The sequence below is a fragment of the Sturnus vulgaris genome, chromosome 17 (assembly GCF_052056855.1).
Source record: "Sturnus vulgaris isolate bStuVul1 chromosome 17, bStuVul1.hap1, whole genome shotgun sequence".
Taxonomy (NCBI): Eukaryota; Metazoa; Chordata; class Aves; order Passeriformes; family Sturnidae; genus Sturnus; species Sturnus vulgaris.
In genome coordinates, this window is record NC_142259.1 from 11604099 (window position 1) to 11623619 (window position 19521).

General features: G+C 41.6%; 1 protein-coding gene across 13 annotated transcripts in view; it reads right to left on the reverse strand.

The window, feature by feature from the left end:
- PTPRT (protein tyrosine phosphatase receptor type T) overlaps positions 1–19521 on the reverse strand; it is a 432144-nt gene that overhangs the window by 306808 nt on the left and 105815 nt on the right. For all 13 annotated transcript variants that reach the window (XM_088175102.1, XM_088175100.1, XM_088175101.1 and 10 more), the window contains exon 2: positions 13307–13432. In XM_088175102.1, coding sequence (XP_088031228.1) covers positions 13307–13432 — 126 coding nt within the window. The remainder of the gene's footprint in view (positions 1–13306; positions 13433–19521) is intronic.

Sequence of the window (19521 nt, forward strand, 5' to 3'; positions counted from 1 at the left end):
AGGATGAAGTTTTATCTTTAATATGGAAGGTATGAACTCCCTATTTCACAAGAAGGATGTTGCTGATTCATCTACTTCTTAAGTCTTTTTCAGACAAATGGAAAAAGAAATCTAAAGAGATAGCTGATAGAATAAGAAAGCCAAAATAATTCCCAGTGTATTACCTGTATTGGAAAGATTCTCACAGAGCAGTGCCTCAATCCAAATAAGCATTTCTGAGCAACTCACACTTATCTTTGAGCCAAAACTGAGATTTTACCCAAATGTTTAGATCTCTTAGCTTAGAGAGATGGCTGAGGGGTCTAAACACAACGAAGAGCCTGAAGGCATTTGGTGTACCAAGTTTAGCAACAAGGCCAGCCTAGCTGTGAAGCTGTAGACTGGACCCGTGCTTGCTCACAAAAAGTGATGAAAAAGTCAATTATTTCATTTAAATCATGTACGAGGAAATTATATCATTTATAAAGTGATACAATGAAGATAAAGTTATGCTTTTTGTCCTAAGAGACTGCAAATCTGTAAAAATAAGCATGCTGACAGGAGAGCCTCTGGAATGCAGGGAGTGACTGGAGTCACCAGCTTCAGACAATCAGAACCTCCCGGCCTGAGTGAGGAGTTTGGGGTTCTGTGTCATTGTCACCTCACAGGTATTGGCTCTCAGCCCAGGTTATCCAGGCTGCAGTGAAGTCTCCCAAGCACTGGAATGCTGATTTCTCTTGCAATAATCACGGACTTCTGCTGTACCATCAAGAAACACAGAACTCCTGAAACTTAACCCCTGGTTAGTTGTATTTTCCTGATGTCAAATAGCCTGGGACAATACTGCATGGAAGAGGATCAGAGTCAGGGCACTGCTAATTACCTTGATGAGCTCATCAGCAAGAAGAGAGAAGACAATAACACAAGAAAACTCCATTTTTTTCTAAAGCATATATGACTTTTTTATTACTGTCCATGTCTAAAACACACTCCTGCCAACACTCTGCACCTTGTGATGCAGCTCTGGATTTCACAGGAAGCCAGATCTCATTCCTGCTGGGAATGCAGAGCAGGGGATGGAAGCAGAGGTGGCAATCTCCAGACAGTGGAAGGTTTGGAGGGCACTGACAGTGGGTGGAAGGTACCAGGCTGCTGTAAAAGTGTGGCTGCTGGTGGGGACAGGGATGGGGACAGGGATGGGGACAGGCCGAGCTCATCCCTTCGCTCTCTCACACAGAGCTTTGAATTTCCCGCTCTCGCACGCCATTGGTCGAGCCTTGGCCCCGCCCAGCTCACTGGCCAATGGCACGGGGGCGTTGCTGGCGCACAGCGATTGGCTGGGGTGCCCTGTTTGGGTTTGAATTGACCAATCAGGTTCAGCCCTGGGGATGGGTCACTCCTGGTTCTCCAGCGCTGCTCCCTTGGGTCTGGCATGGACGAAGTGTTCGTGCAGCTCCAGACCGGCTGTGACTGTCACAGAAAAGTGACAGACATGAAAACATATCTAAACATGTTGGTAAATTTACCTCATCTAGAAGCTACAGGTTTAAGAATGAAACAAATCCACCTCAGAGACTGATTACCTTACAAACCCTGTGGCCCTAAATCACAGTGGATTTGTTCTTTGTCACTGTGTAGACAGTATGACCACAGAAACTCTGAGATGCTTCCTTACCTTGGGTTTGAAAAGTTAAAATGTTTGGGGAGGAAACGTCTTCCTCTTCAAACACTGGATTGGAGACCATGCTTCTCCCTCTTGTAATAAATGAACAGCTTGAATAGATTATGCCTAAAGTTTCAAAAAGAAATCAAAACAGCAGCAGTACTGTGAGGACACAGGCTTGGCCTGATTTTGAAACCATGGTCCGCTCTGCCCAAACACTAAAGCGTTGGGGACAGGGAAAGCCTGATGTGTAACATCTCCTTATTTTACAGTGAAATACAGCTCATTTGGAGCAGCAAACTAATTAATACAATCAGAGGCGAAAGTTTCAGAACTCTCCCAACAGCACACATTAGCATATACTGCCGAGAGACTTGATAAAGTTCAAAGCTTATCTTGTAGCCTGCACGCTCCGTGTTTGCTCAGAGCAGCAGCTGGCCAAGTGATCTCCCTTCTCCTCAAAGAGCAAAATTAAATTAGATTAGATCATCTTCTCTCCCTTGTAGAATTAAGATCGTGCTACAAAAACAAGCAAATTAGCTTTTGAAATCCTGTTTCTCACTTTAAGGCTACAAGGCTGAGAAATGCTTTCTGTACCAATTCAGCTCAGCTGCAGGAGTGTGTTTGTGCTGTTTTCCTGCTGAGCTGAAGGAGAGAGTTTTACACATTTGTCTCTGCCTTGGCTTAAGGCTGTGAGTGGCAGATCCTGAGGGCTGAAGCTAAAGGAGGGAACAGAGGAGGAAAGGTCATGGACACAGTTTCAAGAATCAAGACACGCAGAAATCATGGAATCACAGAATGGTTGGGTTGGAAGGGACCCTAAAGCTCATCTCATGCCAACCCCCTGCCATGGACAGGGACACCTTCCACCAGACCAGGCTGCTCCAAGCCCCATCCAACCTGGCCTTGATGGTTTAATAAGAGCTGCAGTAGTGAGGCTTGAAAGTTTCTTGGTTTGTTTCTATATAAAAACACTTCTGAGTAAAGGAGTAAAACCTAGTTCCTAGAAAAAGCAGGAACATGAATTTTACATCAGAAGAAAGGCTTAGGGCATAAGGAAACTGAAGGAAAAATGTAGGGACCAGGATTTTTTGGGCTAGGAAGCTGGACTGAATAACAACAAATGTTTATGGATGGATGGTGGTGGTTTAGTTCAGATCAGCGATGCCAGAAGCCAAATTCAAACCAAACACACAACAGCAAATTAAGTTCAAAGGGGGACATACAAATGAGATCCTAGACTGAAACTGCAGTTTCTAGAGCTCATTCAATGCACACCAAGCTGTGAGGTCAGCTGGCACAGGCACCCTCAAACAAGCTGATAGAAACATCTCCCCATTAAGTCACCATGCTGCAGCAATCAGACACACTCCAGAAGTCCAGCCTAGGCAATCTGTTCTAGATGAACAGCTAATGAGAACTAAGCTAAACCACTTTTCTCTGCTTATGATTCCTCCTTTGAATATTCCCATAACTGTACTGCTAAACAACTCAAACCTATAAAACTGAAATGGGGAAAGAGATTCTTCTGCTGCAGACAGATGGAGTAGTAAAACTGGCCATGAGAAAGCACAGCAATATCCATGGCATATCTTCACTCAGTCACCCTAGACTGCAACAAATTTAGCAAAAAGTTAATTTAGCTTATAGTTTGTTTGTTTGTTTTTTAATACTTTGATTATCTCCTATTAGGCTGGAGTTGATGGAGAAGGTGATTTGGGGTTTATTCCAAACTTCTTCACAGCTTGATCTTCACTACCACAACTAGAGGAGATTATAAGATGAAGATGGTATTTCAGGAAAAAAGTAATACAAAAGAAGTTTCATATACATGGAAAACAAGAGGGATGGAGGGAAAGGAAGATTTTGGAGGGTTTATGTTTCTGTGAATGGTGAGTTTATGGGGCAGCATGGCAATATTCATCATACTGCTTAAAGCTTTACTAACTTGGCTGTTGAAGGAGAGTGGCACAGAAGTAAATTTAAAAATGGAAGCGTTGCATAAACTTTGAGGACATAAAACATTTGTTCTAAAGCATTTAAGATGAACCAGAAACAGCTCTGCTCTTTCATGGCTCTGAGGACAGCACTTGCTGCCTCCAAGCTGGTGCCTTCCTGGTGCTGCCACATCTGCTGTGTGTGCCAGGGCTGGGGGGAAGCTGGGACAGAACATCCTGACTCTGCCAGCATCCCTGCAACACAATAGATGGCATTTCCAAACATCTAAGGGATGAGTTCAGATCTTCAGTATGAAGGATGATCTTGTCTTAGAAGAACTAGATGAATCAAGGAGGTTCTTAGACACCTGAATTGTGATAAGAGTTTCTTATTCTGCTTCCCTCACTGCATCTTTCTGATGAGCACTGACATTTCCTTCATATTACCCCATCATGCATGCACTGTAAGTAAATCCAAAGTAGAAGACCAGAAGGAAACTCTTTTTTCCACCATTAGAAAGATAAACCCACCCAGTGAAGTGTCTTTGTTCTACCCACATGAGCTTTACCCAAAGGCCTTGACACCATTCTATGTTTATAGATATTTTACTAAGGAAAAGCCAAGCATTTCTCAAGGTAAATGAGGGCCCAAATGGCTTGTGTTGAAGCCTGAAACATCTCAATTTCCTGTGAATTCCCTGTGACTCTGCTGGTGCCATTTTTACTGCAGCTGTTCATTCAATTGAGAGCTCACATCATGAAACATGTCAGGGAGAAAAAGAACCGATGAGAATTCAGTGAATACAGCTTTTCATTTGAAAAGATCCTCAAACACACACAATTGCTTTCTGTTGCTTAATTTTCAACATTGATAAACATAATTGCATTTATTTATCTAGTCAATACTGAAAACAAGCGATAATTTGTAATATTACAACTTTACATCTCAAAGGAATACAAGCACAACAGTTTCCAGTCCCTTCTAAAGGAGGTGAATGACATGGAGGAGGTTGGATTGCCTATGCAGGAGAAGCTTACATTATTTTTTTTTCCCATGAAGATATATTAATACTGTTGCTATCAACTTGCTTTTGTACATACATAAATGACTTTTGGAAGAGAGATTTAAAAGCCAGCATTTTTCATGTGCCAAATTACATGCACTAAATATCTGATACTGGCAATAGCAAATGCTAATATTTCCTAAGCATGAAAAATGAACTCTCTTTCTCCCACAAATTCTCAATAGCAACAGTTCTCACTGGAACCAGTGATCAGAGGTTGTTATTATCATTCCATCAAATAATCTGTATCCTTCTAATTAAATAGTAAAGCATCTGAAAATCTGCTCATTATGAGTCTCCATCCTGTTTATTTTGAAGCTGGCAGAAAGACTTGCAGTTAGTTCACTATACACTGAATAGGGCTTGTGGTAAATAAATTGCATTAGTTAAATAATCTTTAATACTGCAATCTTTTTCCATAGCTTTGTACTCAGGTGCTGGGAGCCTGTTAAGTGGTGTGGTGGTTGGTGACAGAAGTAAAAAAAACTAAAAAAAAAAGGTAAGAAATATTAAAGAAGAGAATTCACTGGGCAAAAGAGACAAATGGGGGGAGGAAAGTGCATTAGCCAGGCAATGCATGTCACCATAGCATGCTTTTTTGGATTATGCTGAGGAGTAATTTTGCCTCTGATTTCCCCAGCATTTCCTTTTGTAAATCCTTATCTGTCAGTATTTGTCTGTTCATTCCTGGCCTTCTCCTTCCATCTTTCAAGTCTGGTCTGTCTTGACTTTGGCCACCTGCCCCATGCAGGTTCTCAGGTCACTTTCCTTTTGGAACTTTTTTCCTGTTAAACCTGTCCATCTCTAGCCTGTACACAAACCTTGCAAGAAAAAGATAAAATACCCAATACAGAGCAGGTTCACAGTTTAAGGGGAAAAAAACAAAAAAACCCCAGAATTCTGTCTACTCAAAAATTCACTCTTCAAACGTTGTTACAAATCTCAGCCCTCACTAGATCTGCAATATTCCCTAATCCTGTCAGTTCCTTCAAAAGCACTAGAATTTATCTATTCCTCCCAAAACTTCTGTTTCTATTTAATCACTGCTTTGCCTCTATTCCTTAATATCCACTAACTTCACATTTATCAATTTTATTATTTTTGTCAAAGACTTTTCCCATCCCTCATTCTATCTATGCACCTTGTTTACTCCTGAAACCACATTTATTTCAGTAGAATTTATATTAAGTTTCATCTATGTGGAAGAAACCTCTTTTTCTTCTATTTCCCAACTCCTGAAGATTTTGAAACTATTCATGAGAAATATTTTCCCACTGCTGTGGCTGTAAAATTCCCTAACTCAGCCCTCAAACAAAAAATCAGTTTTAACACGTTGGCATCTGGACTGCACGTCCTAGCAGAGCTCAAAATAACACATTATAAAAAATACAGGCTGTGTGCTCAGATGCTGAGAGGCATCAGCTCCTGCTAGAGCCAACAGGTGCTGAGAAAAAAATGAATGTTTCTGTGCTGAAACCATGCAGGAGAAAGGAGCAGAAGAGCAGCTCGCTTGTCCTTCCTGCCAGGGTGATGCTGAGTGATGCTGTGGCCGTGCTTTAGAAGTGCCATGACCTCACTAATGGTGATAATGGAAAGGTCCTGGCACTCACAAACAGCTCTGTTTGGGGAAGCTCTCGCAGGAAAGGGTCAGAAAGAGAGTGACAACAGTTCAGATGTGCCATTTAACACATCAAGGTGCAGGAACAAGTGTGCTCCCAGCAGACAGCAATCCCTTCAGGGTCATTAAAACACTTCCTAGAAACCATTCTCATCTTTGATATCGTTTCTTTCTGCCCTGTGAGCTCCCTGAAGGCTGCACATCCTTGCTAAGCTTGATTTCTGTACCAAAAAACCTCCTCCCTTTAAGTGGAAGGATGGTTCTGCTGACCTCTGAACAGCACAGGAGGAAAAATTCTCTCTCACCTTTACAATGGGAATGACAAATCTGAAAACTGGGATGTAATTTCAGCAGAAGTGTTCTAGAGAAGTGAATGTTCTTAATTAAATCAACTTTTTACATCGCTGAATAAAAGCAATCACTTAGTTAGCTAAGTGTGATATACTTTATTTATAGGTCTGCAATTTCCCCACAGACTTAGGTCAATCAGTCCCTCACTTTTCCATTTCATCCAAAACCAGCACACCCCATCCCAAAGGAAAGGTTTTACTGGGTGTTAGAACACAGGAACAGACAGGAGACAGAGCAAGTATTTGGTAAGAATCACTCTTAAAACTAATGGGTTTAAATTGCCACCTGTACAAAATCAGTTCTTCATGGAAGTGCTCGTGGTCTTCACTGCTGAATAAGAAAGATTTTCTACATACACACGTGGAATTTAGTTACTGACAACCCAGAGCTAACACGAGATAGTAAAAACATGGGTGACAACACATCCCTCCAAGGGACACCTAAATGCTGGTGCTGGGCTGTGAGCAGCCATCACAGATTGAGTTACAGGTATGGCTTAGGGTCTGGAGAGAGTAAACCAGAGCAAGTGAGAGCTGCAAGTACAGCAAAAAATCCTTCTCGTTCCCTGCAAGGCTACATTCCTCCCAAAACTGCATTCATAAATAGGTCAAAACTGTGCACTTTCCTAGAAACCTCAAAATTGGCATGCACATCCACCAGAATAAACCCAACACCTGCAGTCAATCCCCAAAAAAATCAGGTTAGCATCAAACAGGGATGGATTTCTGGAAATGGGGAAGAATTGCTTACAACTACAAGAAAGAATCCCAGAACACAGACAGGAGGCTGCAGAGTAAATAGCAAAATAAAAACACAGTGGGGAAACTTTCCAGAGATCCCTTTCTCTTTAGACCTTAACAGCTGAGAAATTACTTGGAGTTCATTAACAAGCCACAGACTAATCTATTTACTTGTATGAAAGTGAAAGAGTGGGGAGAAACATATTTGACTCATTCTTAGTAATTTCCCCTGCATAAAATATTTTTGGAGAAAAAAAAAGAAATACAGGCAGCTGAGCCAATTTTTTTCTCCCTCTCAGACAAAACTGGATCATGATTCATCATATACACAGATGAATTTTAATTTATTCCTTTAACAAGTTTCTTTTTGTATTTTCTTGTAAGCAAGAATTAATACACTCAGACATGGGGAAATGTTAATTTTACTGCCTCGCCTTTCCAGTTTACAAATGTTGAGTCTAACTCCTGCTGGCACCATTCAGGCCTGCAGGGAGAAGAGACAAATGCCTGACCTATGCACAGAGGGTCTCTGGCTTTCCAGAGGTCAGCAGCAGCTTCACATCTCTCACCTCCTGAACAGAATTCAAGGATCCTGCCCATCCAGGGTGGGGCCCAGGTGGAGTTTGGGCATCTGGAATTCCTGGATACATCTGGATGTTCACCTGCTAAATGAGTATTTCACAGAGCAGCACTAACCTGGTGACCCTTCTGCTGTTGCAGTGAGAAACTCAGAGACTCCTCCAGTTCCTGGATAAAGAACACAACCCTGCAGTGTGGGGAGAGCCCCCATCCCCATCTGTGCCCCAAGAGGACAGACACAAGTTCTGCTGTGATTCCTGGGCTCACTTCATGGGACACAGGATGCTCTGTAAGGCCACACTCACAACTCATCTGTGCCTGAAAATATCACCTCTGAACACCCACCGTTTAGACTGGTTCTCAGGAAAAATGTCTCCACCAAAAGAGTGGTCAGACATTGGCACAGGCTGCCCAGGGCAGCAGTAGAATCATCAGCCCTGGAAACGTTCAAAAATATGTCATGGAACATATTTGGGACCATGCTTTAGGGGTGGCTTTGGCAGTGCTGCCTTAATGGCTGGATTTGTTGATCTTAAGAGGGTTTTCCCAACCTGTATTATTCCATGTGAGATAAAAATGCACCAATTTCTTTCACAAAATTACCCTTCAACAATAACAGGTCCTGTTGCTCTCTGCAGAAAATGTTTTGTGGAATAAGGCTGCAAAATGAAGCCACTTACACTTGCTAGGTAACCTACATGTGATGTCATTCTGAATTTATCATTTATTCCAAACATTTCGGTAATCCATATATTATCACCTACACTTCTGTTTCCTAGACACTGTCCAGTTGGAAAACAGTTGAGCAAGAAACAGCAGGATAGGGAACACAGATGCAGATCTATGTTTATATACACATAGACTCCATTTCTTTTGGAAGAATTTTTGTTTATTTTTGTGAAAGCAAAGTAGCACTGGCTCTAAGTGCTACAGAGATGAAAGGAAGTGAGCAGTCAGGCAGATGGGGCCAGAAGTTCAGCCTCTGTGTGCTGATTATCTGCTAAGTTGGAACAGGAAAACTTCACAAATAAATGTGGAATTAAAATCTAACAGCAAAGAATGAAGCTGCACAAATGCACAAGACACGATGCCTTTGCATTCAGATAGAATCATATTTAATACAATTAAAGTAATTACTTCAGTCTAGTCAGCCCTGGTTAAGTCTCCGTTGGAGTTAATTAGCAAATGATAGTAAAATACTTTGAACTTTAAATGTTAAATACTTTCATTATTAATATTATTCTTGCAACTGCTGCAAGAGCAGCCAGGTCCTGGCTCCTTGGAATGCTGCAAAAATGGTGACATAGAGAATAAGAGCAGTATTCTTGCCTGGTTGATGTAAACACATTTTTCTGTTGTGCTAACCAAGCATCTGCCTCACAAAAGACCCACAAAAGAGCTCAAGTCCTGCTCTCACAGGATCCCAGCCTGGCTTGGGCTGCTCTTGTGTCTCCCAGCACTGCCATGCAAAGTGCTGAATCCTGGCTTGGTAGCACAGCTTCAGACAAATACCCCCAAAAAAGGTGAGGAAATAATGACTAAAGGCACCAGGAGGACAAGAAGACAATTAAGAAAGGTTAAAAGGACTGGGTCACATTTAATCCTGCAGAATAAAGATTTAACTGCATAATTACTATATAAGAGAGGTTATAAGAGAGCAACAACTGATTATTCTCCCTATTCAAAACTGGAAAACAAATAATGAGTTGAAGCCACAGAAAGGAAAATGAAGGCTTGAGAACCTCTACAATACAAAGAATGGAACAAGCAGCCCAAAAGCTGCAGAATACTCATCACTGAGGGTATTCAGGCTTAAGTAAACACCCATCTGTTAAAGCATATTTTGTTATAATCACTCCTGCTATTGTGCAAGGAGGTGGAACCAAAGTCCCACTGAAGTCTGGGGGCTGGATACCTACGATTCATGTGTTCCACGTTTTTGAAACATTTATTCAGAACAACAAACATCTGGTTCTTAATCCCCCAATTAACACTGTTTCCAGCCCTAAGGAATTAATCACAGAATTCATAGGAAACAGTTTATTTGCTGGCAACGGAGTAAAACAAATTGCCTACAAACTTCTACATTGCTAATGGAGCAGTTTAATTGCCTTTTTTTTTTTTTCTTTTTGACACTTTAATTAAAAAAATAAAGACCAGAAAGACATCCCTGGGCAGAGACCTTTGCAGCACAGAATTACACAGCTCTGGGGACTCGGGCTCTCATTCATGGTACTGACCTCCTTTGAAGAGCACTCTGAGATCTAGCAGTGAAAAGGACTTTAAAAAGTGCTGGACAGCATCATTAGTATTCAGGAGGACACAGTTCTGTGGCTTGGTTGAATTCAAAGGGATCTGCTAGTACTTAGGAAAGCCAGAACGTTTTCCAGAGGAAAAGGCTGAGCAGCTGGGGGCTGGCCATGCTTCCAGCACTGCAGGCTGAACCAACCTAATTCCTGCTTGCTTTTTGTTTTTACCATTTCCACAGTGTAGAATTTTAACCTCTTTCCAGCTATAAAAACTAGGCAGTGTTTAAAATACGGCCCCAGCAAAGAAAATCTGCATTACCAGAGCCCTGCTGGCACTCCTGCCACCTCTCTGTGCTCTGTCGTGCCTCTGGATGCTTATTCCATGAACACCTCTTTGTCACACCTCTTACACCCTGCAGCTCAGTGGATTTACACCCTGCTCCTCTCAGCTGCTGTGGAGAAATTCCATGGAATGGAAAGTCAACCATCACACGTTCTAGGACTGCAGCTTTAGAGATGTCCCAGCTTGCAGCAGTGGAACATGCTGCTCTTCAGTTTATCCACCTGGCTTTGCCACTACATGCATATGAAGTAAACAACTTTTATTCCCACCAAACAGATTTTCAAAGAGTAACCAACACAAACATCACAATTCTAGCCAGCAACAGGCTCTCAATAATAGCTCCAAAAATCTCTGCCAGCTTCCAGGAGTCTGACTGAACACTGCAATTTACTCCAAGGTTAGCACAGCTTGGACAGCTCTTGAAGATTTGGGGTTTGTGACACCAGGCCCTTCTGTACCCATTTGCTGTGGTTGATCATCTTCCACCTACTGATTTTGCCCTTTGTTCTCTGTGAACAGTCCTGTGACATCAATCAGCCACATCAGGAACTGACTCATTTCCCCTCGTGCTCCTTAAAACCTTTTTACTTAGTATCAGCACATTCCCACTTGAGAGCTGCTTTATCTTTGCCTCTTCAATGAAGTTTTCTGCATTTTTTTTGTTTGAGGTCTAACCTTTATTAATTTGTAGCTGCTGGAATATCTCTAGATTTTTTTTTTCTTAAACCAGGTATCAAGGAAAGGGGGAGCCCACAAGTATTTGGAGTAATTACAGTGTGATTTTTGGGGTTAGCATGGGGGTTTTTGTGTATATGGGAGTGATTTGTTTGGGATTTTTTTTTAGGTTGATTTGTTGCTTTGGGGTTTTTTAATCATGCCATTTCAGGCTGTTGCTTGTCTATTGTTGTTTAGATTGGATATTAGGAAAAATTTCTTTGTTGAAAGGGTTGTCAAGCACTGGAATGGCTGCCCAGGGAAGTGGTGGAGTCACCATCCCTGGAAGCATTCATAAAACAAGGAGATGTGGCACGTGTGGTCATAAAACACAGACGTGGGAGCACAATTTGGGGATGGGACAATGGCTGGAGCCAATAACCACGGAGGTCTTTTCCAGCTCTGTGATTTCTGCTGACCTCTCCATGGTTCCAGGGTACTTCCATGACAATAAACCTTCATAAGGAGGCCAGGAAGGGTTCACTTTAACATTTAGATTAACAAAGCATTGAACTCGTCCAGTGCAAGCCATAGAAACCTTCCCATTTGTTCCAGATTCTCAATTGCATCCAAACTGTGTAAATTCCTACCCCTTCCCTCTGGGATCAGTTCATTCAAGGATTTGCCATGTCTCTCCAGCTTGGTCTGTACCAAGGACACAAAATAAGGACACAACAAAGAACAAAAAGCTGAGGAGCCCCAGAGATAAAACTGCCATCATTTAAACCACAACAGCATCCAGAATCACAAAATACACTCTCTTACAGACAGCACCAAAAATCTGCCACTTCCACAATTAACCCTTTTGGGGATGCCACAGCCAAACCAAGTGGTGCCAGGTGTGACACACTTTGAAGGCTCCTATTCTGAACAATTTCCAACGATAAAATGATTTAAATCCCACAGAACTCACACAGCTTTCAGTGCTGGAGGAAGCCCAGCCAGGCTGGTGTCTCCTGAGCTGGTTTTTACTCCAAGCCCCCAGGAATGGGGTCTGGGCTGTGTGGCAGTGGCAGTGAGCTATTGCTGTCTCAGCTCCACACCGTGGCCTTGCAGGCAGCCAACAATTACAAGTCTCTTATCCCAATAATTACAGGCATAAGAATATGTCTTGAACAACATTATATTCTGTTCTTCCACATAGCTCATGCTCTCACAGTGCAATGCACTAACCAGAATGAGTATTTCTTTTTTTAGGAGTGAAATCTAAGTCTTAACTGGCTGATGAATTATTTTTGCCACTGTGTGCCTGAAAGAGACTTGTATTGCTATTTTAGGTGGCAACCAACATGGACAAAGTAGGATCTTTAGTGAACTTTAAAGTGTTTTCTTAAATCAAGTTATTTTTCAATGTAAACAAAGCATTCCACAGCATTTTAAGGCTAGAGAATTCATTCCCATATAAAGCATAATGGTAACTTCCAAAGAAAAACAAAACCTGGAAATTATTACCACCATGAGCTCTGCTAAGAATATTCCAACTATCACAGGGAAGTCTACACTATACTCAGCACATATTAGTAAATCAGAAACTCTGGTAACACTCTCTGTTGGAAATGTTTTTCTTGCATATGAAAATTCTTGTGTCCCAGACTAATCAAGCATTAGCTACCACAACTAATTCTCTAGGAAGTTTTTTGTCTTTCTCAAAATTGGAATTTAAAACAATTAGTTGAGAGCTAAATGGTAACTGGAATGTCCAATATTTCCACACTTTTTAAGGCTTTACTTAACATGAACCTGCCCAGAAAACTCTCTCATCCAGAAACATGCCAAAAGCTGCCCAAATCTTGGAATTATATCCAAGAATTTCCTCTCTGCTAAATGAGAAATGAAATAAGAAATGTCAAACAATTCTGCAAGGATATCCAATGGCAAATGTTGCCAAAAAGCCACCTCACATCCATGAATTCTGTTGCCAAACTATTTTGAACACAAAATCAACATTTTATTGCTGAATAAAATCCCACTTGGCTGTTGTGTGTATCCAGAGCCAGTACACACATACAGAACATCTGATTCTCTCCAAGAATTGCATCTCTTCATTGCTGATGAGGCTCCTGACTCACCAGTTGGGACAGCAGGATCCATTGTTGGCTTTTCCCAGGTATTGATCTGCTCCCAGGTAAATCCATTGGTTCCCAAGGCGACGCTATAACCACAATTACTGTAGTGCTCATCAAACGAACAACCACCTAAAACCAAGAAAAATGAAAACATTTCTGGGTTAATTGTCTTTCTTTCTTTGTGGTAGGCCATTTACTTAGATATTTTGTACCCAAGCTTACACAGGAAATAAAAATAAATGGAACTCATCTCCTGAGCATTATTTTTCGTGCAGCTCCAAAGGTGATGTCCAGAAAAATCTTTGCATTTTCCATGTTTTATATCCATTGGAAGCCCCTATTTTCTTCCCTCCACACTACTGTTTCTAAGACCAGTCCCCTTTATTTAAACCTGTAATTTTCAAAGACAATTCTACAGGATACCCCCATGCAGGAATATTTACATGAACCTCCAACTAAGATATTTTTTAAAAATCAGGAAAAGGAAGGAGGAGTGCAAATGACAAACAAGCTCAGCATCACTGTTCTTACATCAGTGCCTCACTTCTTTTTGCTTTATGCCTTGATTATATTTAACCTGGCTTTAACCATCTCCTAAACTTAACAGCATGAATTTCTGTGTGGCCCACAAACACACAGAGCTTCCTCCAGTCTTTCAAGTCAATAATTTTGAGCATGGCCCTGTAGTTTCTGAACAAGAGAATCAGAAGCAGCAGATGTCAACTGGCATTCACACCTTCCAGACTGTGACTGAAAGAACTTTACTGCAATTCCTGAAATACCTGGAAGAAGTTAACTCTCATAAATACACTGGCAGCTGCCTGAACACTTGTGAATCAAGGGAAATCCAGGAACTGTGGAATGAAATTTTGTATTCCAGTGCAGCTCTTTGAAACTTGGGTCACACAGAGAAACAGGGATAGTTTATTTATAGGTGTCCCTTATGATCTCATGCACTCTTCATCCCCACCCAACTCAGCCAAAGCATTTCACTACTGGATCCACTGGACTGGGGATCCTCAGCTTGGACTTCAATCATGCCCAGGGTGTGTCTGTAAAGCTTTGGTTTCCTCTTAGGGAAGAGAGGATCATTTTTCTCTGCAGATTCCAGTCCTCCAAAGGAGCTGGCACAGGGAACCTGCCAGGGCTGCAGAGTGCTCAGGGCAACCCTGCCCTGCTCTGCCAGCCCAGCACCAATGGCCCCTGGCACCACCCAGAGCTGCTGGGACAGAGATATTCCCAACTGCTCCCTCCTTCCACAGCTACTCACACAATGAACACCTGCTACATCACTTATTAGTGGCTAAGCTTATCTTCTTTTTCCTCTGCCTTCACTCAGAGTCAGGACTGAATGCACAAGAGATGGATTTTCATGTTTGGACTCAGTTGTTTATTCAATCTTATCTATAGTACAGTGAGTTCTACAGCACCTCTAGGTACCAGCTAAAAGTGAGAAAATGTCACTGGATCTCACCAGTTACAAAGTCTTTTAAAGCCTAACTATGTGATTAAAAGCTTACATCTACATTATTTATACTTTTGACCCAATGACCAAACACCTGTGACCCACACTGTGGGATTTTCTATCCAACCAAAAACTACAACCTAAAATCACGAAGAAGAAGGAACAAGAAGGAATAAGAGCCAACTCCCAAGAACCTCCATCTTGTCCCAAACCTATTACTATATTCTAAAACCTTCAAATTCCAAGCCCTTCACCATGTGAAATCACACACTTCTATCCAAACTACACACCCATGATTTTAAGTCCATCACTCAAATTTGGAGCCTTCTCCAAGGTCTCAGGTCCAAAGCAGTGTTCTCCTGGGGGTCAGTGCCAGAAAGCACAGAAAGCTCAAAATTCCCAGGCTTCAGAGTTCCAACAACCACTGACCTGTGGTTCCCCTGCAATAAAGGCTCACCCAACACTGAAGACATTAAAGCCTTATTTAATTTTCACCCATATTCCCCATCCCCTTGGAAAGCCCAAACTTTGTCTCAGTTCCTGGGGAACTCCTCACAAATTACAAATATACTTCATGTCATTAATATTTCTCAATCCCATACTCTGTTAAATGATTCTCTGTGCACTCCAACTGCAACTGTTTTTTTTTTTTTTAAGTGGTTCTACAAAACTTCATCAAACATTTCTAGTTAAATATGTTCTAGGAAGGTTTGTTGCCCTAAAAAATTGAAAATTTTATATATTACATATTTTCATTATAATTAGATCTGTTAATAGATTTTATGACCCTTGAACACTTGCCTGTTTCAGTAGCTTCCACAAATATTTCTGAGTTGTCATGATTTTATAATATTTAAATAATCCTTGCCTTTCATTTATTGCATTTGTGAAGCTTTCCCAGCTGTCAAAATAAGCAGGATTACACTTAAACTGCTTCCCTATTTTTTTTTTAATTAATTTAGGTGAAAAAGTTCAAAATTACAATATTGAACGGGCTCATTAAAAAAATCTAAGGGAAGATCCAGGCAGCTTGGACTGTGTAGGAGTGAGCAATGAAAATCACCTTTATCCCAGCAAGCAGAACAAGAAGTAAAAACCAAATCCTCTGCTCTCAGCCTCCACACAGGGCATTCTCATTTTGAGAGCTACCCTTTAATTCAGACACAACCCATCCCCACCCCCCTGCTCCCTGCACAGGTTTGGGGCTGTCTGGGAGCTGCTCCTTTGAAGGAACTGTAAACATCTGTTCTGCTCCTGCCCAGCTGTGCTGGGAGGTCTCCTGTACACAGAGAAAATTGCACAGGAGCTGCTTCAAAGTCCCAGAAGCAAAACAAGCAATAGGTAGCAAAATGTGGGGCAGCAATGCTCATTGAATTGGGAATGCAATTGTCAATAGCCTGGAATAATCAGCTAAACAGGTGATTTTATCCTCACTGAGGAAGGTGGAGGGTGAGCAGCTGAAAAAAGGGCACAGTGAAAACTTGTGGAAATTAATTGGGAGCATCTGCTGGTACAAGAAGCTTTAAAGTGCCTTGCCTGAAAGTCAAAGCTAACCTTGTAGTACAGCTGAATAGGAAAGGAAAGGAAAAACCATGGAGAGCCTTACAAGCAGCAGCAAGACACCTACATTTCAGAGAAAGAAAAGGTTAGTGGAGGAACCTCCAAATACAGAGTGACAGGGCAATAAGCCAGAAGGATTCATTTACTAGAGGCAGCAGAATTGGAATGTGGAGGTGAATTTGCAGGAAATGAAGACAAGGAGAAAAAGCTGGAGTCGATTTTAAGGGCTCAGACAAGCACTGTGTGAATCCTAGGTACCAAGAGGGGGGCAGTGCCCACCAGCTTCTTGCTCTGGTGTGTGGAATTAAAAATGAAATAAAGGCTCAGATGGGAGCCAGAGCCACAGTGACTTGTGAGCCAAGAAGTCAACAACTCCTCTCTTCACACTGCTGCAGTGTATATTGTATTATGGGACAGGAAAGCAGTACACTCTATCAGAACATCACAGATTTTGGGGTTACTCCAACAGTCACAGAATGGTTTGGGCTGGGAGGGGTCTGAAAAATCACCCAGGGACATTTCCACTGTCCCAGGCTGATCCAAACCCCAGTGTCCAGCCTGGCCTTGGGCACTGCCAGGGATCCAGGGGCAGCCACAGCTGCTCTGGGCACCCTGTGCCAGGGTCTCAGCACCCTCCCACTAAAAAAATTCTTCCTTATATCCAATCTTTGGTAAAGCCACGTGGCCACAGTGGTTTGTGTTCATATCTACCAAGCAAGGACATCAGTGGTGGCCCTGCTTTCTGCAGAGGCTGGCAGATGTGACATTGCAGCCTCCCTTCCAGGCAGACAGGTTCAGAAAGTTGAAGAGATTTTAGGAGTTCACTAAAGTAGGAATAGTAACAAGCAGAAGTGTTGTTTTCACTGATGTCAGTATTTCCAAAGACACCCCACCTATCCAGATTCTTAGACGAGCTACATCCAAATATGATGGAACATAAAGACAGGAAGAGGTTAGATCCATCCCCAAAGACAATCATCCATGGCTGAAATCTGACTGCCTAGAGGCAGATCAGGGCTATTCATTAACCTTGAAAAAATAATCCTCATGTTGGAGGGAAAGAAAGACTGGCCACTGGATGAATTTAGTTACCAGGTCTGCATGCTATCATCTCAGCCACGTATCACAGAGCAGCTTGAGGAAAATGACAACATTTGCACAATCACCAAAACGGGGTGCTGCATAAATTGTTAGCAAGAATGAAGATTTTTGGAAAACAAATTGGGATGTTTGGAGCCTTTTTCCTGCTTGGCTAAAAATTAAACTAGCACAGTTGCTCAGTGGGGCCAACGATGGAATGGGGATGGCTTTGATGGTGTTGGATAACAGAGGTGGTGTTAAAGCCTTTTCACAAAATGAAATCTAAACAAGAAAGCTTCTCCCTTCCTGAAAAGGGTCATATTGAAGCAAATAATGGCTCACATAAGAAGGATAAAATATCCCTTGTTTTACACTGCGGGCTTGTAACAATGCCACTGCTCATCTGAGTGATGCTAATTAATCTTGAGCAGACCTATCATCAGTTACTGAGACTTGCCCCTGGATTAAATGTAAACCAGCCTTGCATAAATTGAATGGCTCCTTTGAATATATAATTGAATTTGCAAAAGTGTGCGCCAGGGGGGTGTTTAAATAAGTGCACAAATATGATAAAAAGAACTTCACGCCATAATATCTAATTCAGTAAGCAAAAATAATGGCAGGGCACATTCCAATTAGTGTTTGATTTATTTATTTTAACAAATCCAATTAGTTGAATGTTTTATAAAGTCATCCAATGTCAAACTCTCATAGACTCAACAGATAAAAAACACAATACTTCTAAAAGGGGATAAAGAAACACACTGATGTGAGCAGCTTCATCAGTTATCCCATGGTTCTAAACACACACAGGAAACAGAGCAGCAGATATAATTTGATCAGGCATTTACAGCAATCCCAAAGTGAGAAAGGGATAGACACAATGAGAACATCAGTGTCATTGATCCACTCCACCGTTCCTCCAGAAAGAAGTGATTATTTCTCTCATTTACTAAAAAAAAAACCAAAAAAACCCCAAACAACACAATAACCCCCAAATGGCAACAAAATGGGCAAAGAAAGCATGAACATTCTTTAGTAAACATCCCCTCTGAAACTTTCATGAGAGCTGAGATTTAGTCCAGCAGTTTTTATCTGAAACCCACAAAATGCAAAGCAAGTAAAGGAAGAAACAAGGATGAGGCAGTGTTTATGAATTATAAAACTCTATGAATTAACCCACCACTGTCTCTGATCATTCATTCTCATCATTTCCAAAAACATTCTTGTTTACCAGGGCTGGTGAAGATGCATTTGGCTCATTAAAGTAACTCCTAGTGTGGGATTTATTGTATAAAAATCCATTTGTAACTTATTTTTCAGACAGTAGAATTCATACAGCAAATTCCTGAGAAATCTTATTGTATATTCTTCTGGAAGTGGGAGAGAGTGAAGAATGAAAATGTCCATGTAAAGCTTGTGCTGGGTTGCTTTAAGATGGGATAAATCAAGGAATATTGGGATTTCCTCACTCAGGAAGAGCAGCAAGTCCTTTATGTGCTTCCTGGTCCTTCCAGAAAGACAAAGACAGAAGACATCAGACAAGTGCATTTCAACCTGCTGTTGCAGCTGGCTAATTTCAGTGAGTACTTTATTATCCTAACCAAATGTTTGTTCTATAGTCACAGATTTTTCAAAGAACAGGTTTCTGCAGAGAGAAAAGAGTAATCTTTACTGAGCCAAAGGGCACCGTGTATTCAGGGTATATTTAAACTCAGACTCTACAGGGGAGACAAAGATGCTCTGACTCCTCAAACCGCAGGGAAAGCTTTGATCATTTTTTATGCCTCATCAGCTAACAGAGGATCCACACCAGGAGAAACTGAGGAAGAGGTTCTCCAGTGTGTAAGAAGGAGTAAACTCTGAATAAAGCATCCATAACTTCATTTTCTGATGTCAGTTTATTAAGAACTGTGCTCAAGACCTTGCACGAATTCAGGTGAGTCACTCAATCACAGGACACAAATCCCAGGTTTCTCAGCTGCTGATGCTCCAGAAGTGTTCCTCTCGAGGCTTCCAGAAGTTTGGGGTTCAGGAACAACCATCAGTGATTTCTCTAATGCCTCAGGTACGTCCCGTGTGGTTTGGCTTCTGCTGCAAGTGTCAGTCCCCA